Source organism: Camelus bactrianus, chromosome 9, assembly GCF_048773025.1.
Source record: "Camelus bactrianus isolate YW-2024 breed Bactrian camel chromosome 9, ASM4877302v1, whole genome shotgun sequence".
Lineage (NCBI taxonomy): Eukaryota > Metazoa > Chordata > Mammalia > Artiodactyla > Camelidae > Camelus > Camelus bactrianus.
Window position 1 is genome coordinate 13,459,008 of NC_133547.1, and position 19,607 is coordinate 13,478,614.

The following is a 19,607-nucleotide window of genomic DNA, read 5'->3' on the forward strand; positions in this document are numbered from 1 at the left end:
CTTCTACCAGGTATCTTCAAAATTCCCTTACTCCCTACATTCTGACAAATGTCACATATCCAAGAGGCTTTCCCTAATTACACTTCTTCCAGACACCCCTTCAGCTCTTTAACCTGACTCTATACCCTCTAAGAACAAGGATGTTTATATTTTAGGTATTTATTTAAGTTTCTGTCACCTGACTGTGAGTTGGTGCGCGATCCTTTGATTCTGTCGCATTGTGTGTGTATGTATGTGTTTCTGTAAGAGTAACTATGCAAAACTCTGTGTATTGGGGTGAGTCTGGTGCATTACCGTGACCATGTGTGTGATTGTGTTATTGTATGTGTGACATTTGCATATGAGAATGTGCAATGAGAGAAAGGGACTGACTGGTGGATAGTGGAGTAGGATCGTGGTGTGATAGCGTGTGTGGCAGGCTGTGAGGATTAGACTAATGGATGTGTATTTGTGTGAGGAATTCTGCCCTGTGGTATCCGATTAGAAAGCACCTACTGTGTGCCAGATGCTGTTTGAGGTGCTAGGATAGACACAAAGAAAACAAGCTTTAAAAAAAGATGAACAGAATATTAGTCAGTGAAAGGGAAAATTCAAGAGGCCTAGTTTATGTGTGTTTGGGTAACAAAAAGAAATCTTGATCTACCCAAAGAATGAAGAGCACCAGAGATGATAACTACAGGGTTAACATGTAAGACTATTTTCTTATTATTTAATTCTCACCAAAATACAAATTACTGTTTGAGCAAAACTAAAAACAATGAAGTTAAGGTTGTATATATTAAGGTATATTATACTTATAAACAGTTATAGAAGCACCTTGTATGACAACAGTAGCACAAAGGCTAGGAGAAGAGAAGTAAATGGAAAATAACTATTGTAAAGTTTCCAAAATTCTATGGAAAGTAATATAATATCACTTTAATGGATAATGTGGTAAGTGGAAGATGTGCACTCTCAGGCCTAAAGCAACCACTAAACCAACAAAACAAAGAGTTATTGCTAATTATCTACAAGGGAGATAAAGTGGAATCATAAAAAATATTCAATCCAAAAGAAGTCAGAAAGGAGACGGGAACAAATAACAGGTGGGAAATAAGTGGAAAGAGGGGAGGTTTTTATCAATTATCAGATTAAATATAAATGATCTGGAAGCTGGAGGAGCCGATGGTTCCTTGGTGCCCAGGACTGGCTGGGTGGAGAACATCAATCCAGGAGAGCTGAGGGTGGAATGAATCACGCCAGTAGTCCCAGGAGGTAGAAACACTGTGATCCACACCTCACAAATGAGGAAGCATGGCCCAAAGAGGAAAAATTGGGTTTGATGGGTGTCAAATCAAAAGACACAGCCAAGCCATAGAGCAGGATAAGGAAGGATTCATTACTTGCAGCAATCTGGCTTCATAGAAGATAGTTGGAGTCTCACATCTGCTTCTGCATTGAATCTGCTGCAATATATTGCTTAGGTTGAAGTATATGAGGAAAATCCAACCTTATATGCACCTAGGGTGGACCACACCCACCTCATCAGTAATGTGATACACCACTGGCTACAGGCAAAGGGGCTCTGAAAGAATCATGGTGGGGTAACAGTGAGGGACATGAAGGAGAGTGGGCTCATCTGCAGGGGTTGGAAAAAGGAAAAGCTGGAAAAGAAAGATGTGAGTAAGGTGTCAGCAGAGGAATACAGTATATGAATTGTTTTTCATGCCCTAGATCCACACCCTCTTCTTTTTATAACACAAACCCAGTTTTCCTTAGGGGACGTAACTTTTCCTTTATTCAGCCCATATGGTCTGACTTAACCTGATTCTTAGACTCAAGACCGGGTTTGTGACCTCAACCTGGGCAAGCAAGAATTACATTCTCAGTGGTTGGTTCAAGAGGTGCAGGAAAGCAATCAGGTTTACCAATGAATTTCACTCCTTTGGGTTGCATTGAAATGATTGTGGGGAGAATCGACAGCTGGGTGAGTGAGAAGCTGAGAGGTCAGCACATGCTTCCAGCAGTAATCCTGGCACCACAGGTGGCAGTAACAGAGGGGGAATGCTGGGAAGTGGCAAGGAAGGGACACAGAGTGAGCAGAGGATTGAGTCCAATTCAGTTGATTTTAATTTTCTAAGCCAGTGACTTCCACCTTTTGCATAAACAATTTGAGTTAGGTTCCTTTTACTCACATCCTAAAGAGTCCAAACTAATAATAGAATACCCTGGGATGGTCCAGTCACCTCTTCAGGTAAAACTGGAAGTGAAGCAAAGACCAAAAGGCCATTATTAGTGGGGATTCCTGCACGAGGACATTTTGCCTAGATTCTTTATGCTGCTCCATCTAGGTCCCAGCTAGATTCCCACCATAGCTAATCAGTGTCGTCTTTTTGTTTGAAAAAGAAGAAATGAGAGAAGAGGGAGGAAGGAAAGAGGAGAAGGGAAAAGGAAGAAAGATGAGATGGAAAACTCATCTTCCAACCACGATGAAAAGCCATCCAGAAACAGAGGAAAAACACTGATAACTGGGAGCCCAGTGATGAGTATTTACTCTATTCTTGCTATTTTTGTGTATGTATGGAATTTTCCTTACTAAACAGTTTTTATTTTTGAAGTAAGTGTGTGAAATCATGGATCACCTGGTATGACATGACATGATGAGAAAGGCACTTCACCTCTGTGGTGTTCCCCTGCACCCCATAATCCCTGTCTAATCATTAGAAAAAACATCAGACAAACCCAGCTTGAGGGAAGTTTTACAGAATAATTGACCAGAACTTTTTTTACAAGTGCCAGGTTATAGGAGACATGGGCAGACCAGAGAAGCCTAAGGAGGTGAGACACCTAAATGCAACGTAGGGTGCTGGAATGGAAAAGGATATTGGTGAGAAAACTGGTAACATCAAATAAAATCTGGAATTTAGTTAATTTAAATATATATATGATCTGAATATCCCAGTTAAGAGGGTATCAGATTAAACATTTTTATTTAATTTTAATTTCTGTTAAATACTTAAAATTCTCTTAAGCATTTAAGGAATAAATGATAACAGTTCCATGCAAACTTTTCCAGAATATTGAAGAGAGGGAAATTCATTCTGTGAGTTATCTAGACAAAAACAATACCCATCTCTCCCTCCCTCGCAAAAAAAGGTACAGACCAGTATCCCTCATGAACCTATTTTCCAAAAACTCTTAATAAAATTTTAGCAAATTAAATCCAACAAGATAAAACATTGATAAAGCAACAATGGTCAAGTGGTATTTAACCAAAGAATGTAAGATTTGTTTAAGGTTTGAAGACCAGTGTAATTCACCTTATCAACAAACTAAAAGAGAAAGACAATACATATTACCATTTCAATAGATGCAGAAAGAGCATTTGACAAAATTCAACATCCATTCTTTATAAATACATATCAGAAAAAGAAAAAATATCTTCCTGACTCAATAAAGGCCATCTACCAAAAACCATTTCACTTAATAGTACAAAATTGAATACTTTCCTTCTAAGATCAGGTACATGGCAAAGATAGCCACTGTCTCCACTTCTGTTCAATCTTGTATGGAAGGTTTCGGTCAGAGAAACAAGGAAAGAAGAAATAAATAGCATATAAATTTGACAGTGTGATGAAGAGCCTAATATCATTTTTTTTCTTCTGCAATGTGTTTATTATGTGCCAAAAAACTACACCACAGCTTACTCCACACATCTGTAAGAGAGTGCAGTCTTGCCTGCATATACTAATTAGGTAGAGACTTCACACACAGATTCACAAAACCCTTATATCATTTTTTCATGTTTGCCTGTTTATAGCTTTAAAAGAAAAACCAAGAGGTTTATTTAAACAACAAGGTGCTTTACTTGAGGGGAAAACTATCTAGGATTCACTTCTTTTAGAGTAATTTACCCCTACTTTAAAAAGACTGCCTTACTTGTAACATTTACATACGAAAGAGTCGTTAAAATTGTTCTTGGTTTAACAATGATAAATGAAGAACATTAGAATTCTCCAGTTGAAAAAAGTATGCAAGGATTTTTATATTCCTTTTTTTGTTGTTAGTGAGAGCAAAATAACTTATTGGAATATAAAGATAAGAGCTGACCAAGTATGCCACTAATGGAAAAGGGGTATTTTCACAGAACCAGTGTCTTCCCTCATCCATTTCCATTTAATGTTAATCAAAATGTCGCCAATAGATGCAACCGGTGTTCCAGGTTCTTGTCCCGTCCCAGAAAGAATTCAGAGACAAGACTTAGAGGTTAAAAAGGTAAAGTGAGGCTTTATTAAAGGATGGCTAGTACACTCTCAGGGGAGAGCGGGCAGGCTCAGGTGAGCAGCTGCCCTGAGTTTCTTTGGCAAGTTAGTTACACAGGGTGTAAAAATGAATGGGCGGAATATTCATTGGGGAGGGAAGGGTTTGGGGTCGTATTCCCTGATTATCATCCCAACTCCACCTTCCCAAAGGGAGGAGGGATTTTTGTCCTTATTTAGTCTGGATCGGAAGTGTCATGGCGTCAGTGCATGATGGGTACTTCTGATCTGCAAGGCTAATTTTATTGAAATGAGGGCATAATGAGTAAAAGGTTACATTTGGACACTGGAAATTCCTGCCTTTTCTGACCTTTCTTTGTTGGTCTCCAGGCCAAAAGGTGTGGTCCCTTATCAGCCCAAAGATTCCAGCTTTTTTCCAGCTTTTCTTTCTCTGCCCAAGGATCCCTGCTGCTCACATGATGTGTGGTTTCCTGCATTTGGCCTGTGCCCCTCCTTTCTGCCTAATTCCTGCCATTTGGTCTGTGTCCCCCTTTCTCTGCTCATATCTAGCTATCTGCCTGCTCTAACAAAAACATACCATAATTTTTAAAAAAGCAATATGCTTGTGCATACACCAGTTACTTTATGTATAATAAAGGAATGGGGAAGAGGAAAGATAACTGTATTGTAGCAGTCAGGATGCGGTAGAACCAAATTGCATTCTTCTAATTGAGAATATCCTCTCTGTAGGATCAGAGTTTGGGAGTAAAATGGCAGGTTTCTTTTTTGGTAGACACCTCTTTTCTGCTACTGGAACACATCAGTTCTATCTTCATCCTCCATTTCTAACTGTGTAGGTGAGTCTGTTTTGTTGATTGGCTGCTCATCATATTGGATTTTGATCTGCCTACTTGACAAACCCTATTGTTCCCAGTAGGCTTTCATTTGTACTAAGTGGTGTATGCCTCTTACTCTTAATCTACACCACAGAACCACCCTGTCCTGCCACCTTCAAATTAATATGACCATGGTTCTCTGTCTTGACTACTTCCTTGGTCTATTTGTCAGCCATGGCAATCTCTGGGGTCTTCCCAGTGGCTGAACCACCAGATCCTCACCAGACATGCACACAAGCAGCCTCAGAAGCTGCAGAGGAAGCTGCTCATAGCTTTGACCTTCATGCCTTCTTTCTATTGTGCCCACGATCTGGGCAAGCTCAGGCGCTCTCTTTTGACATAAGCAAAAGATTTAAACTAGTCTACAGGAGGTTTAAACCACAAAGAATCTGCCATAAAAACTGCACACCAATTTCCTTTCCTTGCTCTTGCAAACCATTTGCGGACTTTCTTGGGAAGACTGCCTTGCATTTCCTAGAAAGCTTCACTGTATGAGCAGTGAAACTTTTCATACCCTCTTGGTGTGTGTGTGTGTGTGTGTGTGTGTGTGTCCTCATCAGTCTCCACTCCCCAACCAAATTTTGGGTGAAGGTCCATCCTGTACCTGCAGGTCGTAATAGGAATAGATACCACTGTCTTTTTTCACAGATGACATGATCATCTATATAGACCATCCAATGGAACCTCCACAACTGTCGCAGAAATACTAGGTGAGTTTAGCAAGGCAACAGACTACAAGGTACAAAAATCTACTGTATTTCTTATATACTGGCAATGAACAATTAGAAATTGAAATTTTAAAAAGTACCATTTACAATGCATCAAAAACTCTGAAATACTTAGGGGTAAATCTGACAAAAGATTTCATTACTTGTACATTAAAAACTATAAAATATTGCTGAGAGGAATTAAAGAAGATCTAAATAAATGAAGATATATATTGTGCCTCACAATTATGAGATTCACTATTTTAAAGATGTCACTTCGCCTCAATTGATCTATATAGTCAGTACAATCTCAGTGAAAATTCCAGATAGGTTTTTTAAAAAAAATAAATGGACAAATTCCTTCTAAAACTCTTTGAAATGAAATTTTATTTTCACACACACACAAATGTCTATGAATGTACATAGTAGCTTTAGTTGCAACAGCCAAAAGTTGGAAACAACCCATATGTCCTTCAGTTAGTGAATGGCTAAACAAACAGTGTTATATCCTCATGGAATTCTACTCAGCAACAAAAAGGAATGAATTACTTACACGTGTAACAACATGTATGAATCTCCAGGGGATTATGCTGAGTCAAAAAGTTAATACCCCAGTTACATACTTTATAATTCCATTTACATAACATTCTTGAAAGGTAAAATTATGGAAATGGAGAACAGATTAGGGCTGCCAGGTCTTAAGGAGGGGGTTGAAGGAAGAAGGGACGTAGATGTGGCTGTAAAAGGACAACATGAAGGAGTCTTGTGATGATGGAAATATCCTGAAAGTATCATTGACAAAGTTGTGATGCTGTATAGAGTATTGCAAGATAATACCATTGGAGGAAATTGGATAAAAGGCACATGGGATCTCTTTGAATTATTTCTTATAACTGCGTGAGAATCCAGAATTACTTCCAAATAAGAAGTTAAAAATTTGAAAAAGGTAGGCCAAAAAGAAAATGAATTCTAAGGTGGTAGACCGAAACCCAACTACATTAAATGTAAATTCACTAAATATGTCAAATTAATGAGTAAGATTGTCATTATTTATTTTAAAAATAATACTGTTTAATAAGAGACTTTAAAAATAAAACAGATTAAAAGCAAAAAGATAGAAAAAAATAGTATGCACTAGCCAAAAGAAGGATGGTGAAGCTATAGTAATATCAAAACAGATTAAGACATGTAAGCTGACTATACTTGAATAAAAAATATATACATATGAAAAAACTTAATCCAGAAAAAAACCAGATTGAGACAAAAAGCAGTATTATAAATAAAAAGTAAATTCCATAATTTCATATTGGATCAATCCAACAGGAAACTATTACAACTCTAAATATGTATCATCCAACAAGAGCGCTTTAAAATATATAAAGCAAAGCTTAACAGAAATAAAAGCAGAAATAGACAAATCTACAAGTATCAAAAAGGAAATCAGGAAGCTGGATGGACATAGAACAACCAACTCTGTTCTCTTCTCACCTCTTAACAAAATAATTAGCAAAAAAGTAATTCTTATAGTAGACAAAAAAAAGACTGTTGGTAAAGACATGTAAGACTAAGCAAAATTTATTTAGAGGATATGTTCTCTCTATGCAGTGTTTGGGAGCCCCTTTTCCCTTCCCAGAAACAGATTCTACTCTGAAACAGTGCCCATTATCATCTAGTGAGAAAGGAAGACTGTCTTCTACTGCTTCCTAGAGATAACAGTCCTATGGGCTTTGTATACCTTCCGGTAAGTTTATGAGCCAGAAGCCTCTCTGATACCTTCAACGACTGTAAGTTCCTGCTGTTTAGCATGCTGTAGTCTGCAGTATTTTGTTCTGTTAACATACCATAGCACAAAAGCACAGATTAGTGTTTTCATAGATATTTTCTCCATGTTGGTCTCTATTGCAAAATTACTGCAGTGAGTCTTCGACATTCATTGTGAATTGTTTTTTGATTCTTCTTAAGTCAGAGCAGAACTCACATGAAATGCTCAAAATAATTATCAGGTCTTTGGGGCAGGTGTGACATATAGTCTGGTTTGCTGGATTCTTAGGTTTTTGTTCCTGGTTCCTTCTCTACTTTTCCCCTTCCACTTTTCCCTCTTGATGTCGGGGCTATTTGAATTATTGACATAAACTTTCATTTCATGGCTCAATGTCTTTGCCTTCTTCAACATCTTTCTAAAGTACCTGTATCACCTTTGTCCGTGTAACACACACCGAATGTGGAGTAACAGTGTTAAAAAAAAAAAAAGGCATGGGTGTTTCCAGTAATACACACTCACAAATCTCTAATTTTTTTCCATTTCATATTTTGGTGAGTCTGGTTTATTGATTTAACCTGTTAAGTTTCAATATTGCAACAGGTGTCCGTCAGAAAAGCAGAAACATCGACAAAGAATGGACACAAGCACACTGGGAAAACTGCAGGGTCAGAAACAAGAGGTCACTAGAACAGAGGACGCGACGATGCTAACACAAACGGTCGCAAATTCGCACGACCCCAAAGTCAATGGACTTCAGCGTCTCACTACGCCGCAGGCTCCCCAGATTCCACGGCTGAACTCTCCCCCACGCGCTCACGCAACGGCACCCCTCCCTTTAACGACCTGAGGCTCGGGCTGGCCCATCTCGTCTCGCCCCGGGGCGTGATGTTTCTCCATCTTCACCCCACTGAAGTCCAGTCCCGGGTGGAACCGGGACCAGACCGAACTAAACCGATTCAGCGGCACTTCCTTCCCTAACCAGGCACCTTAACGCTGAGAACCCGAAAATCCTGCCAACTGTAAGGAGGAAGCGACTTTTTGCTGAAAATAAATTTGGGCCGAGAAGGCCTCTGGGAAATGTAGTCCGGAACAGGAAAGCGGCGGACCTTTTCAGAGCCTTCTCAGCACCATGTAGCACTCGTAGGGTCCGAGTGCAGCACTTATGAGAGGCAGCTGCGGGAAAACGCTCAGCTGAGCCCCCTCAGCGGACCCGAGCGCCCGGACGCCGCGGCTGGCGGTTCCTACTCCCCGCCCACAGGAAGGCCAGCCCCGCCCCGGCGCGCCGCGGGGGCCTCTGGGAAGTGTTATCCTGCGCCTAACGGACCAGGGCTCGTGCTGCCCTCGCCACGGCGGGCGCTGACTTCAGTGGCCCCCTTACCTCGGGCCGCACTGCCGGTGCCACCTGGGCGGCGTTGAGGTGTGGGACTGGGGCCTGTGTCCGCGGGCTCGGTGGTGAGTCCTCGGGAAGCGGCTAGCTCGGAGTCCGGAGCTCTTTGTGCTGGGTGGAGTAGGGGCCTGCGGACTCCGTGCCTGTGTGGCTGGGGGAGGACGCCGGGCACGGCTTTGCCGGTGCGGGTGGTTCCCTGAGGCCGCGGGAGCAGCGTATGAAGGACTGTGAGCGTGTGGCTAGATAGGACCTTATTTGCCAGACACTTGCCTGTGACCGAGTGTGGCCGTGGAATTCTGTATGTAAGCGAATTTTGTGGCTTTGCTTTTTCCTTCTCTGTCGCAGTATGAACGTGGTTGCGAACGTGTGTGACTGTAGTGAATGAGAAACTCCGAGGACGAAAGGTTGAGTTCGGTGGTGTGTGTAGCTTTGCGATACCAGTTTGTACCAGTGCTTCATTTCTGCAGTTACGGTAATCGGAAATATGTTTTTATATGAGACAATAGCTCCAACACTTTGTTTTAGCACTTATTTATTTCAAGTTTTATTTTCGTGTATCGGCCACTTTGTGTGCTTACTAATTTCATGCTCCCTGCCTCCCCCCACTCCCCGCCCCAAATCACAGAAATGCCCCTAGAAAACAAAAATCATTCATACTTCTACCAGCCACTGTCAAAATTCATTTACCATCTTTTCCCCCTCCTTCTGTGAATACATACATATGCATTCATTTATTATATATGCATAATAGCTTAAAAATTGCAATCACACCATACATACAGAACTGTAACCTACCTATGTCATTTAACAGTGCACAATTAATATCTTTACATTTAAACAATTATAAATCTACGCCATCATTTTAAAGTTTTTTATGGCATACATTTAGTGCATTTACCCCTATTGATCGGTAATTTGGTTCTTTTCAGTTTTGCAATGCTGTTATGAAGAATGTGTTTATTAGCAGCTATTTGGCACATGTTGTAAGGCACTTTCTTAATTTGAGGAGGGGAGGGGTAGGCTCTTAAAACTGGAATTGATAGGTCAAAATGTATATGCTTATTTCTTGTTCTGTTTTTGTTTTTAAAGCAGTCGTTTTCTTGATTGGATCAGGAAACAGCTCACCAGGCTGGAGGATTTGGCCCATACTGAGAAGCAAAGGAGTTTTCTAAACTCAAATTTATTTCTTCTTTTTAAGTCCCCCTCCCGCCTCCGAGAGACTATAGAAATAATTGATCCATCATCCAGTAACAGGCCCAGGAGATTTACATGCAATTCCCCCTTTTCTCCCCCAAACCCCCTCTCAAACTTAAAATCCTAGAAGGGGGAAAAAAGGAGAAAACCTTTCTAAACTAGCTGGAACCCTGCTAGCCATCACCACCCACCCCCAATCAGGTGAGGGAAGTGTGGTTGTGTTGAGGGTAGGATGGTGGTTATTCCACCACAACCCCCCCACCCAGCCTCCTCTCTTACCACACACACCACCCCTTTCCTTTCAGGTATAGAATCACTTAAGATTTGGGTAAAACTCCCCTCTCTTCCAGGAGATGCTATCTGGAAGCTTTTAGAGGGTGGGGGCAGAGGTGGGGATAGAGGAGGAAAATTCCCCCCAAAAGGCCTAAAGGAGTCATCTCTTCACTCAAAACTGCTCGACACCCCCCCCCCCCATTAACCTTTGGTTAAGACCTCCTGCTTATGGCAGCTAAACTTTACTTTGCATAACTAAGATTTGTCTCAGAAGAAAGGGGAAGGAGAAGCCGCAGCTCTGGCCCATTCTCCTTCACCTCACCTGCTCCCACCCCCACCCCCAACCCTCCAGCTCACGGCCTCTGAGTTCCTGAGTTTTCTCACTTTGAGGAGCCACCGAACACAAAGACCCAAATCTGTATATACTTATTAAAAGTTTCCCTACGTCTATCCAATTATTCTCCTATAAGTTTCCAATGACCTATAGTATTATTGATGTAGTATAAGATTGCCTATATTCAGACACCTTTGATAACAATGGTTATCATTAATATTAGTAATCTTTGTTAACCTCACGGATGTAAAATAATTTCCTTAATTTGTGTTTGATTACTACTGAAGTCAAGCATTTAAAAAATCTTTTTTTAAGAATTATATGTTTTCTAAAGTATTTTTCTAAAGCAGTGTTCTGTTTTCAGATTTCTTTTCCAGGTTCTCCGGGTATTAAGGATTTATTCATTTATCCATCACCAGCGTGACAGGAATAATTATAGATGCTTGGGATATAACATTGGACAAGAAAGACAAACTCTCTGCTGTCATGGTACTTACATTGTTGTGGGCCAGATAATAAATGAGGTAAGTAAATTAAATATACATTAAATAGTGAAAAATTTTAAGAGAAGAAGTAAAGCAGGATGACATACAAAATCAGGGACGAGAGCTGGAGTTTTAGATGGAGTTGCTAGGGAAGGCAACCTGAAAACATAACATATGAAGGAAGTGAAGGAGATAGTAACACATAATTGAGGGAAGAGTGAACAACTGTTATAAAGGCCCTGAGGTGAGAATGTGCCTATTATGAAGAGGCTGGTGTCACTGAAATAGAGCAAATGAGAGGGGGAGTGGTGAGAGATGGAAGAAGAAAGATAAGTGGACGGAAGAGCAGATCACATTGGGCCTTAGGGGTCATATTAATGATCTTGGCTTTTACCTTGAATGAGAAGGGAAGCTGTTGTAGAGTTTCAAACATGTGAACGATACTATCCGCTTACAATTTAAGAGGCTTTCTTTGCTCTGATTAGAGGATTACGGGAAGAATAGTGGAAGAGGGCAGGGACAAGGGCAGAGGCAGAGAGACCAATTAGGAAACTATTGCGATAATTTGAGGAAAAGGTGTTGGTGACCTGGACCAGAGTAGTAAAAGTGGTGAGAAGTATTCATGTACTGGATATAATTTAAAGTTGGAGCTGATATAATTTGCTGATAGCTGATGTGGAGTGTAAGTAAGTGTGACAAGGTGGCACATTATTTTTTAATCTGAGCAACTTGAAGAATGGAGTTATTAACTGAGAAGGGAAAGTGGGGAAAACTGACTTGGGGCATAGGGAGATAGTGAGATTGCAGTTTGAAATATCGTATGTGAAATATGAGATGCCCATTAGACATTCAGGTGGAAAAACGAAGTTGGCAGTGGGATATACAAGTCTGAAATTCAAAAGAAAGATCTGAGACCTAGGTTGGAGACATACATTTGGGAATTAGCAGTATATAGATGATATTTAAAGCCAGTAGACCAAATGAGATCACTTAGAGGGTAGGGAAGATGGCAAATGGTAGAGGTAAAGGACTTATCTCTGGGTCACTTCAACATGAAGTCTGGGAAGTGAGGAGGAACCAGCAAAAGAGACTGAAAGGGACTAGCTAGAGTGGTTGGAAGGAAACTAGGTGAGTATGATATCCTGGAAACCAAGGGAAGAATGTGTTTTAACAAGAACTGTGTCAGGTGCTGCTGATCAGCCAAGTAAAAGAAGACTGAGAAAGGAACATTGAATTTAGCAACCTGAAAATTGGTTGGCGACCCTGAAGAGCAGTTTCAGTGGGGTATGGGTCTAAAGAGAGAACTGGGGAAGAATTTGTGATAAGTATAGACAACTCTAAGTTTTTCCCTAAATGGAAGGAGTGAAATAGAGTAGTAGATGAAGTTAAGAGGTATATCATAACTCTGTTGATATACTGATTGAAATGGTTCAACAGAGAGAGAAACTTGATGAAGCAGAAGAGAAAGGGGAGAAATGCTATAGATTTGTAGCCAGAGCAAATGTTAAGAGAGCAAAAGAATAAAATAATCACTTAGGAGAATGGGACAGAGAACAGGGTAGAGAAATATAATATGATTTCCAGGCAGCATTGAAGACCTACTTGATGTTAGTTTTTGTGAATTTAAAGTGAGCCTGTTCTACGTGGTTTAAAAATTTTCTCCTGCAGTGTTCATCTGTATGGTTGTAGCCACAGAAAGGGTAGGGGAGAGTTAGGTTTAACCAGAGTATTTGTCTCAACTCGGAACAATGTGAGAGAGAGGCAAGGGAGTCTAAGTTAGCAAGAATTAATTGTACTGATTGACCATGAATTCCAGGCCAAGTAAGTAGAAAAGTGAGGATAGGAAAGGGGTGAGGGGCAATGAATAATTGGTAGAACGAAGGAGTGGAAGTTCCTGATGGTGTTGAATGATTGTTGGATTGAACTACTAGAGGAAGTAAAGCAGAGAGATAGAAGGATATTTTTCCCTTCAGTTGCCAAATGTTCAAAATAGAACAGTTTCTCTTTTTACCACCATACTTGTTTTAGAAAACATGGAAGATTGTCATCTTGTATTTCAGTAGGGGTTACAAAATGGTGATATTCGAATTCTATCATTCCTTCTTCATTTACTAGCTGGCATATTTTCCTAAAGAAAAAATTTCCTTCATCCACTCTGGTTACCCTGAGGTACAGTTTGTACAGGAAAGGCAGAATAAATTGATTCTTTCCCTTTATAGGTTTTCAGGCTATTGAATTGGTTCCCTAGGATCTCCCAGTGAGTTAATCATTTTACTATTAAACATACTCATTGCTTTTAGCATATCTGATATGTTTCAAACCATTGTGGTTATTTTCTTTTTGAAGCTCAAATTTTCCCATCTTTGGCTGTCTTTTCAAGGCGGCTTCTAAGTCCTTTTAATACATCTCCAGAAGTCTTTGATAATGTCTTACACTTCTGCTGTGACAGTTTTGTTCGAAGATCATTTTGAATGTTTCCTTCCCTAGGCATGGAATCAGGCATTTCTGTGTGGTGCTCTGGTTCCCTTTATTGGGTAATGGTATTGTGAGACCATAGTTACGGTGTTTCTTGCTACTGACATGATCATTGTTTCTAGGCTTTTTTTTTTTTTTTTTTTTTTTTTTTTGGGTGGACAGAGCTAGGAAATACATTTTTTAAATTGTTTTAACAGCTTAATTCACATACCATCCATTTTACCCTTTAAAATGTACAATTTAATGTCTTCTTAAAAAATATATTCACAAGGTTGTACACCCATCACCATAGTGTAATTTTGGATCATTTTTGTCCTCCCTGAAATAATTATCATTCCCTTTAGCAGTCAATATATTCTCCTGCCTCCTCCCAGTCTAATCAACCACTAATCTGCTTTCTGTCTCTATAAACTTGTCTCTTCAGATATTTCATAGTAATGAAATTGGACAATATGTAGTCTTTTGTGACTGACTTCTTTCACTTGGCATGTTTTCAGTGTTTATTAATGTTGTAGCAGGAAATATATTCTTAACAAAGTAGGCCTCATGAGTTCGTATTGCTATTTCTAATTTAAAATTTTATAAGGAGTTTTTACTTTGGTTTTATTTTTGTATCTTTTATTTCTTCACCTATCCATCTATCTATAGATCTATATATGTGTACATAAATAAGATAATTCAGAGGAATATTATCAGTACTTACAATATTCCAACTGCAAATAATTTAATACTTCTTTATGGATTCATTTGTCCTTGGGATATATCTCTCTAGGGAAGTATAGCCCAATTATTGTGCCTAAAAGTAGCTAGAACTAATTTCTCTCTGTACGGTTAAGCCACAAATATGATATATTATTAGATTCATTTGTTTTACTTTTGCTTTTGATTTTTATGTATGACTTTTAACATTGGTTTTAATTTTGTTTTATAATTATATAAAACATTTACATCGTTGGAAAGTCAAATACACAAAACAAAGCATTTTAAAGTATATACAAAACAAATACACAAAACAAAGAGAAGTCTTGTATAGTTTGAAATCAGGGAGTGTGATGCCTCCTGCTTTGTTATTTCTCAAGATTGCTTTGGCTATTTGGGGTCTTCAGTGGTTCCATATAAAATTTAAGATTGTTCTACTTCCCTGAAAAATGCCATTGGACTTTTGATAGAAATTGCATTGATGGTAGATTGCTTTGGGTAGCAAGAACATTTTAACAATATTAATTCCTCCAATCCATGAGCCACAGAATAACTTTCTTTTTGTGTCTTCTTCAGTTTCTTTCATGAGTGTCTTGCAGTTTTTATTGTATAGCCTTTCACCTCCTTGGTATTTTATTCTTTTTGATGCAGTTGTAAATAGAATTGTTTTCTTAATTTCTCTTTCTTATAGTTAATTATTAGTGTATAGAAATGCAGCAGTTTCTATATACTGATTTTGTATACTGCAACATTAATGTATTCATTTATTAGTTCTAACAGGTTTTGTTTTTTTTTTCTTTTTTGGCAGTCTGTAGGGTTTTCTGTGTATCATGTTATCTGCAATTAGTGAAAGTTTTACTTCTTCCTTTTCATTTGGATGTGTTTCATTTCTTTTTCTTGCCTAATTGCTCTAGCTAGGACTTCCAGTACTATGTTGAATAAAACTAGCAAGAATGAGCTAGTTTTCTGTCTTGTCCCTAATCTTAGCAGGAAAGGTTTTAGCTTTACATCGTTAACTATGGTATTAGCCCTGGGCTATGTCATATATATATGTAACTATATATGTAACATTGAGGTATGTTCCCTCTATACTCACTTTGTTGAGAGTCTTTATCAAAAATGGATGTTGAATTTTGTCAAATGCTTTTCTTGTATCTGTTGGGATAATCATATGATTTTTATCATTCATTTTGGTAATATGGTGTATGACATTGATTTATGGACATTGAACCATCCTCACATCCCTGGAATAAATCCCACTTGATCATGGTGTATGATCCTTCTTTATGTTGAGTTCATGTTTGCTAATATATTGTTGAGGAATATGGCATCATGTTCATCAGGAATATTGACCTGTAATTTTCTTTTCTTGTGGTATCCTTATCTGGTTTTGGTATCAGGGTAATGCTAGTCTTGTGAAATAAGTTTGGAAGTGTTCTCTCCTCTTCTATTTTTTGGAAGATTTTTTAGAAGGTTTGGTAGTGATTTTTCTTTGAATGTTTGGTAGAATTTGGTGCAGCCAATTTTTGTTTGGACCTGGATTTTTGTTTGTTTGAAGGTTTTTTATTACTGATTCAACCTCCTTACCTCTAATTTGTCTATTTAGATTTTCTATTCATAATTCAGCCTTGGATTGTTGTATTTTTCTAGGAATTTATCCATTTCTTCTAGGTTGTCTAATTTTTTGGTTTATAATTCTTTGTAGTAGTCCCTTATCCTTTGTATTTTGTGGTATCAGTTGTAACATCTCCTCTTTCTGGTTTTGTTTGAGTCCTCCTTTTTTGTTGGTGAATTTGGCTAAAGATTTGTCAACTTTGTTTGCCTTTTCAAAGAATCAGTTCTTGGTTTCATTGATCTTTTTCTATTGTCTTCTTAGCCTCTTTCATTTTTTTCTGCTCTGACCCTGTTATTTCCTTTCTTCTGCTAAGTCTGGGCTTTTCTAGTTCCTTGAGATGTAAAGTTAGGTTGTTTATCTGACATTTTTCTTGATTTTTGAGGTAGGCATTTATTGCTATGAACTTCCATCTTAGAACTGCTTTTGCTGCATCCCATAAGTTCTGCTGTGTTATATTTCCATTTGTCTCAAGGCATTTTTAATTTTGCTTTTGATTTCTTTGGTTGTTCAGTAGCATGTTGTTTAATCTCTACATATTTGTGAATTTTCTAGTTTTCTTCTGGTAATTTATTTCCAGTTTCATACCAGGGAGTTGGAAAAGATGCTGGATATCATTTCAGTCTTCTTAAATTTGTTAAGACTTGTTTTGTGGTCTAACATATCGTCTATCCTACAGACTGTTCCATGTGCACTTGAGAAAAATGTGTATTCAGGTGCTTTTGGATGGAATGCCTGTATATATCTGTTAAGTCTATCTGGTATAATGTGTTGTTTAAGGCCAATGTTTTTTTTATTGATTTTCTCTCTGACAATCTATCCATTGATGTGAATGGGGTATGAAAGTCACCTACTCTTACTATATTGCTACCTATTTCTCCCATTAGACCTGTTAATATTTGTCTTATATATTTAGGTTCTCCTATGTTGGGTGTACGTATATTTACAAATGTTTATTGTCTTGGTGGATTGACCCCTTTATCATTATGTAATGCTCTTTTTTTGTCTTTTATTGCAATCTTTATTTTAAAGTCTGTTTTGTCTGATATAAGTCTAGCTACCCCAACTTTCTTTTTGGTTTCCATTTGCATGGAATATCTTTATGGGAAAAGACAGACTCTTCACTTGCAGTCTGTGTGTGCCTTTAGGACTAAAGTGAATCTCTCATAGGCAGCATATAGATGGGTCTTGTTTTTTTATCCACTCATCTATTCTGTCTTTTGAGCATAGAATTTAATCCATTTACATTTAATTACTGATTAATTACTGATAGATTTGTACTTATTGCCATTTTGTTAATAGGTTTTTGGCTGTTTTTAATTCCTCTGTTACTTTCTTTTTCTTTTGCTCTCTTTATGGTTTGATGGCTTGCTTTATTGGTATTCTTAGTTTAATTTCTTATGTTTTGTGTATGTACTCTAGGTTTTTGCTTAATGGTTACAATGAAACTTACATAAAATCACCTACATTTATAAAAGTCTAAGTTGATAGTAACTTAATTTTGAATATATTCTTAAACTATATTTATACTCCCCCCACCACTCATTTAAAAAAAAATCAGATGCTTCGCAAACTTGCATGTCATTATCCTTTTGCAGGGGCTATGCTAATAATCATCTCTGTGTTATTCTAATTTTAGAATATGTACTGCTGAATTGAGCACTGAGAAGTTTCTCTTGATCTGTCTTCAAGTTCACTGTTTCCTCAGTCATTTTGTGTCTACTGATGAGTCCACTGAAGGCATTCTTTTTTCTTTTTTTGGAGTTCGATCAGCACTTAGCAATTTTAATTAAAAAAAATCTCAGAATAATTTCAAACTCACAGAAAAGCTGCAAATATAGTACAAAAAATCTCCCATGTTGCCTTAGATTCACCAACTTTTTTTGAATATGAATGTGATTTCTTTAATCAAATGATAAAATATTAAATAAATCTTTAGCACAGAAATACTAAAAATCTTTGTAATCCTGCAAACACAGTGAATCAGTAAGTTGTTTTTCAAGCCTTCAAGTTTAGTGGAATTGACCTGTCATTCAAGCTAAAGCACATCTTTGGCTTCCTAACATTGCCAAAGCTTTAGAAAGATTCACCAACTTTTAATATCTGTCTCTGTCTCTCTCTTACAGACACACACACAATTAATTAGTCTTTTCCGAATGATTTGACTTCAAGCTTCAGGCCTAATCTTACATCACCCTAAATACTCCATTGTGTATTTCCCTAAACAAGGACCTCCCAAGAAGTCAGGGAGTCAACATTGATAAAACACTAGCATTCAAAGAACCTATTCAAATTTCAGTTTTGCCAAATGTCCCCAAAATATCGTTTTTAGTTTTCAGGCCCAGGATTCCTTCATACATTACATTTAGTTGTCATGTCTCTTTGGCATCCTCCAGTCTGGAACAGTTCCTCAGTCATTCTGCCTATCATGTCCTTGAGAGCTGAAAAGAATACAGGCCTTATATTCTGTAGGCTGGTTCTCACCTTCATTCCATTGGATGTTTGCTCGTGCCCAGACTCAGGCACGCATTCCTGACAAACTTTGATTTTCTCATTATGTCAGTTTGTCCCATCTCTAGTGATATTAATCTTGATTATCTAGTCATGTTGATGTCCTCACTGTAAAATTATTTTTCTTTTTAACTGTTGGGAAATGTTCCAATATTGTTTTGAAATCCTGTTCCTTACTGAAACTTCACCCATTCTTAGCCTCCATTGACAACTTTAGTCTGAACGACTATCAGGTTGGTAATTGATTTTCTATTTATATTATTCCTTTTACATTTATTGGTCGGCATTAAACTGCAAAGGATGAACTTTTCTTTCTCCCTACTGATTTATATATCATGATGAGGTCATGGATTCCTATTTTATTCAATAGGTAATAATCTGTTACTGTAAATACTTTCATACTCAGTTTGTCCCCAGTTTGGCCAGTGGGAGCCTCTTTGAGCCAGTTTCTTTATCCTTTTAACACGGCCCTATCAGTTCTTGAGCACTTCCTTAATTTCCAGCATGAGATGTTCTAAGCTCATTTTTGTAGTTTTCTTGCTCCAACTGTAAAATCTTTCATTTCTTCAGAGAGTCTTGGTTCCTCTTTTTTCCCATATATTTTTTGAAAAATTTGAACTTTATTTATTTTTATTGAAGTATAGTTGATTTACAGTATTGCTGGCTTTTTCAGGTGTACAGCAAAGTGATTTAGTTATACATATATATGTATATATCTGTATTCTTTTTTTAATCCTTTTCCATTACAGTTTATTACAGGATATTGAATATAGTTCCCTGTGCTATACAGTAAATTCTTGTTGTTTATTTTATTTTATTTTATTTTAGGGGGAGTGGGTAATTAGGCTTTTATTTATTTATTTCTTAATGGAGGTACTGGGGACTGAACCCAGGACCTCATGCATGCTTAGCACTCACTCTGCCACTGAGCTATACCATCCCCTCATTGTTTATTTTATATATGGTAGTGTGCATCTGTTAATCCCATACTCCCAATTAATCCCTCCCCCCATTCCTCTTTGGTAACCATAAGT

At 38.0% G+C, this 19,607-nt stretch overlaps 1 protein-coding gene and 2 pseudogenes across 1 annotated transcript in view; 1 reads left to right on the forward strand and 2 right to left on the reverse strand.

Moving 5' to 3' along the window:
* Window positions 1-1,028: 1,028 nt before the first annotated feature.
* LOC123619555 (small ubiquitin-related modifier 2 pseudogene) lies at window positions 1,029-5,310 on the reverse strand (annotated as a pseudogene).
* A 2,397-nt stretch (window positions 5,311-7,707) lies between these two features.
* ZNF569 (zinc finger protein 569) overlaps window positions 7,708-19,607 on the forward strand; it is a 34,719-nt gene continuing 22,819 nt past the window's right edge. The window contains exons 1-2 of the mRNA XM_074371115.1: window positions 7,708-9,055; window positions 11,169-11,315. Of these exons, the coding sequence (XP_074227216.1) occupies window positions 11,311-11,315 (5 nt within the window). The 5' untranslated portion in view covers window positions 7,708-9,055; window positions 11,169-11,310. The remainder of the gene's footprint in view (window positions 9,056-11,168; window positions 11,316-19,607) is intronic.
* LOC123619570 (U6 spliceosomal RNA) lies at window positions 17,613-17,725 on the reverse strand (annotated as a pseudogene).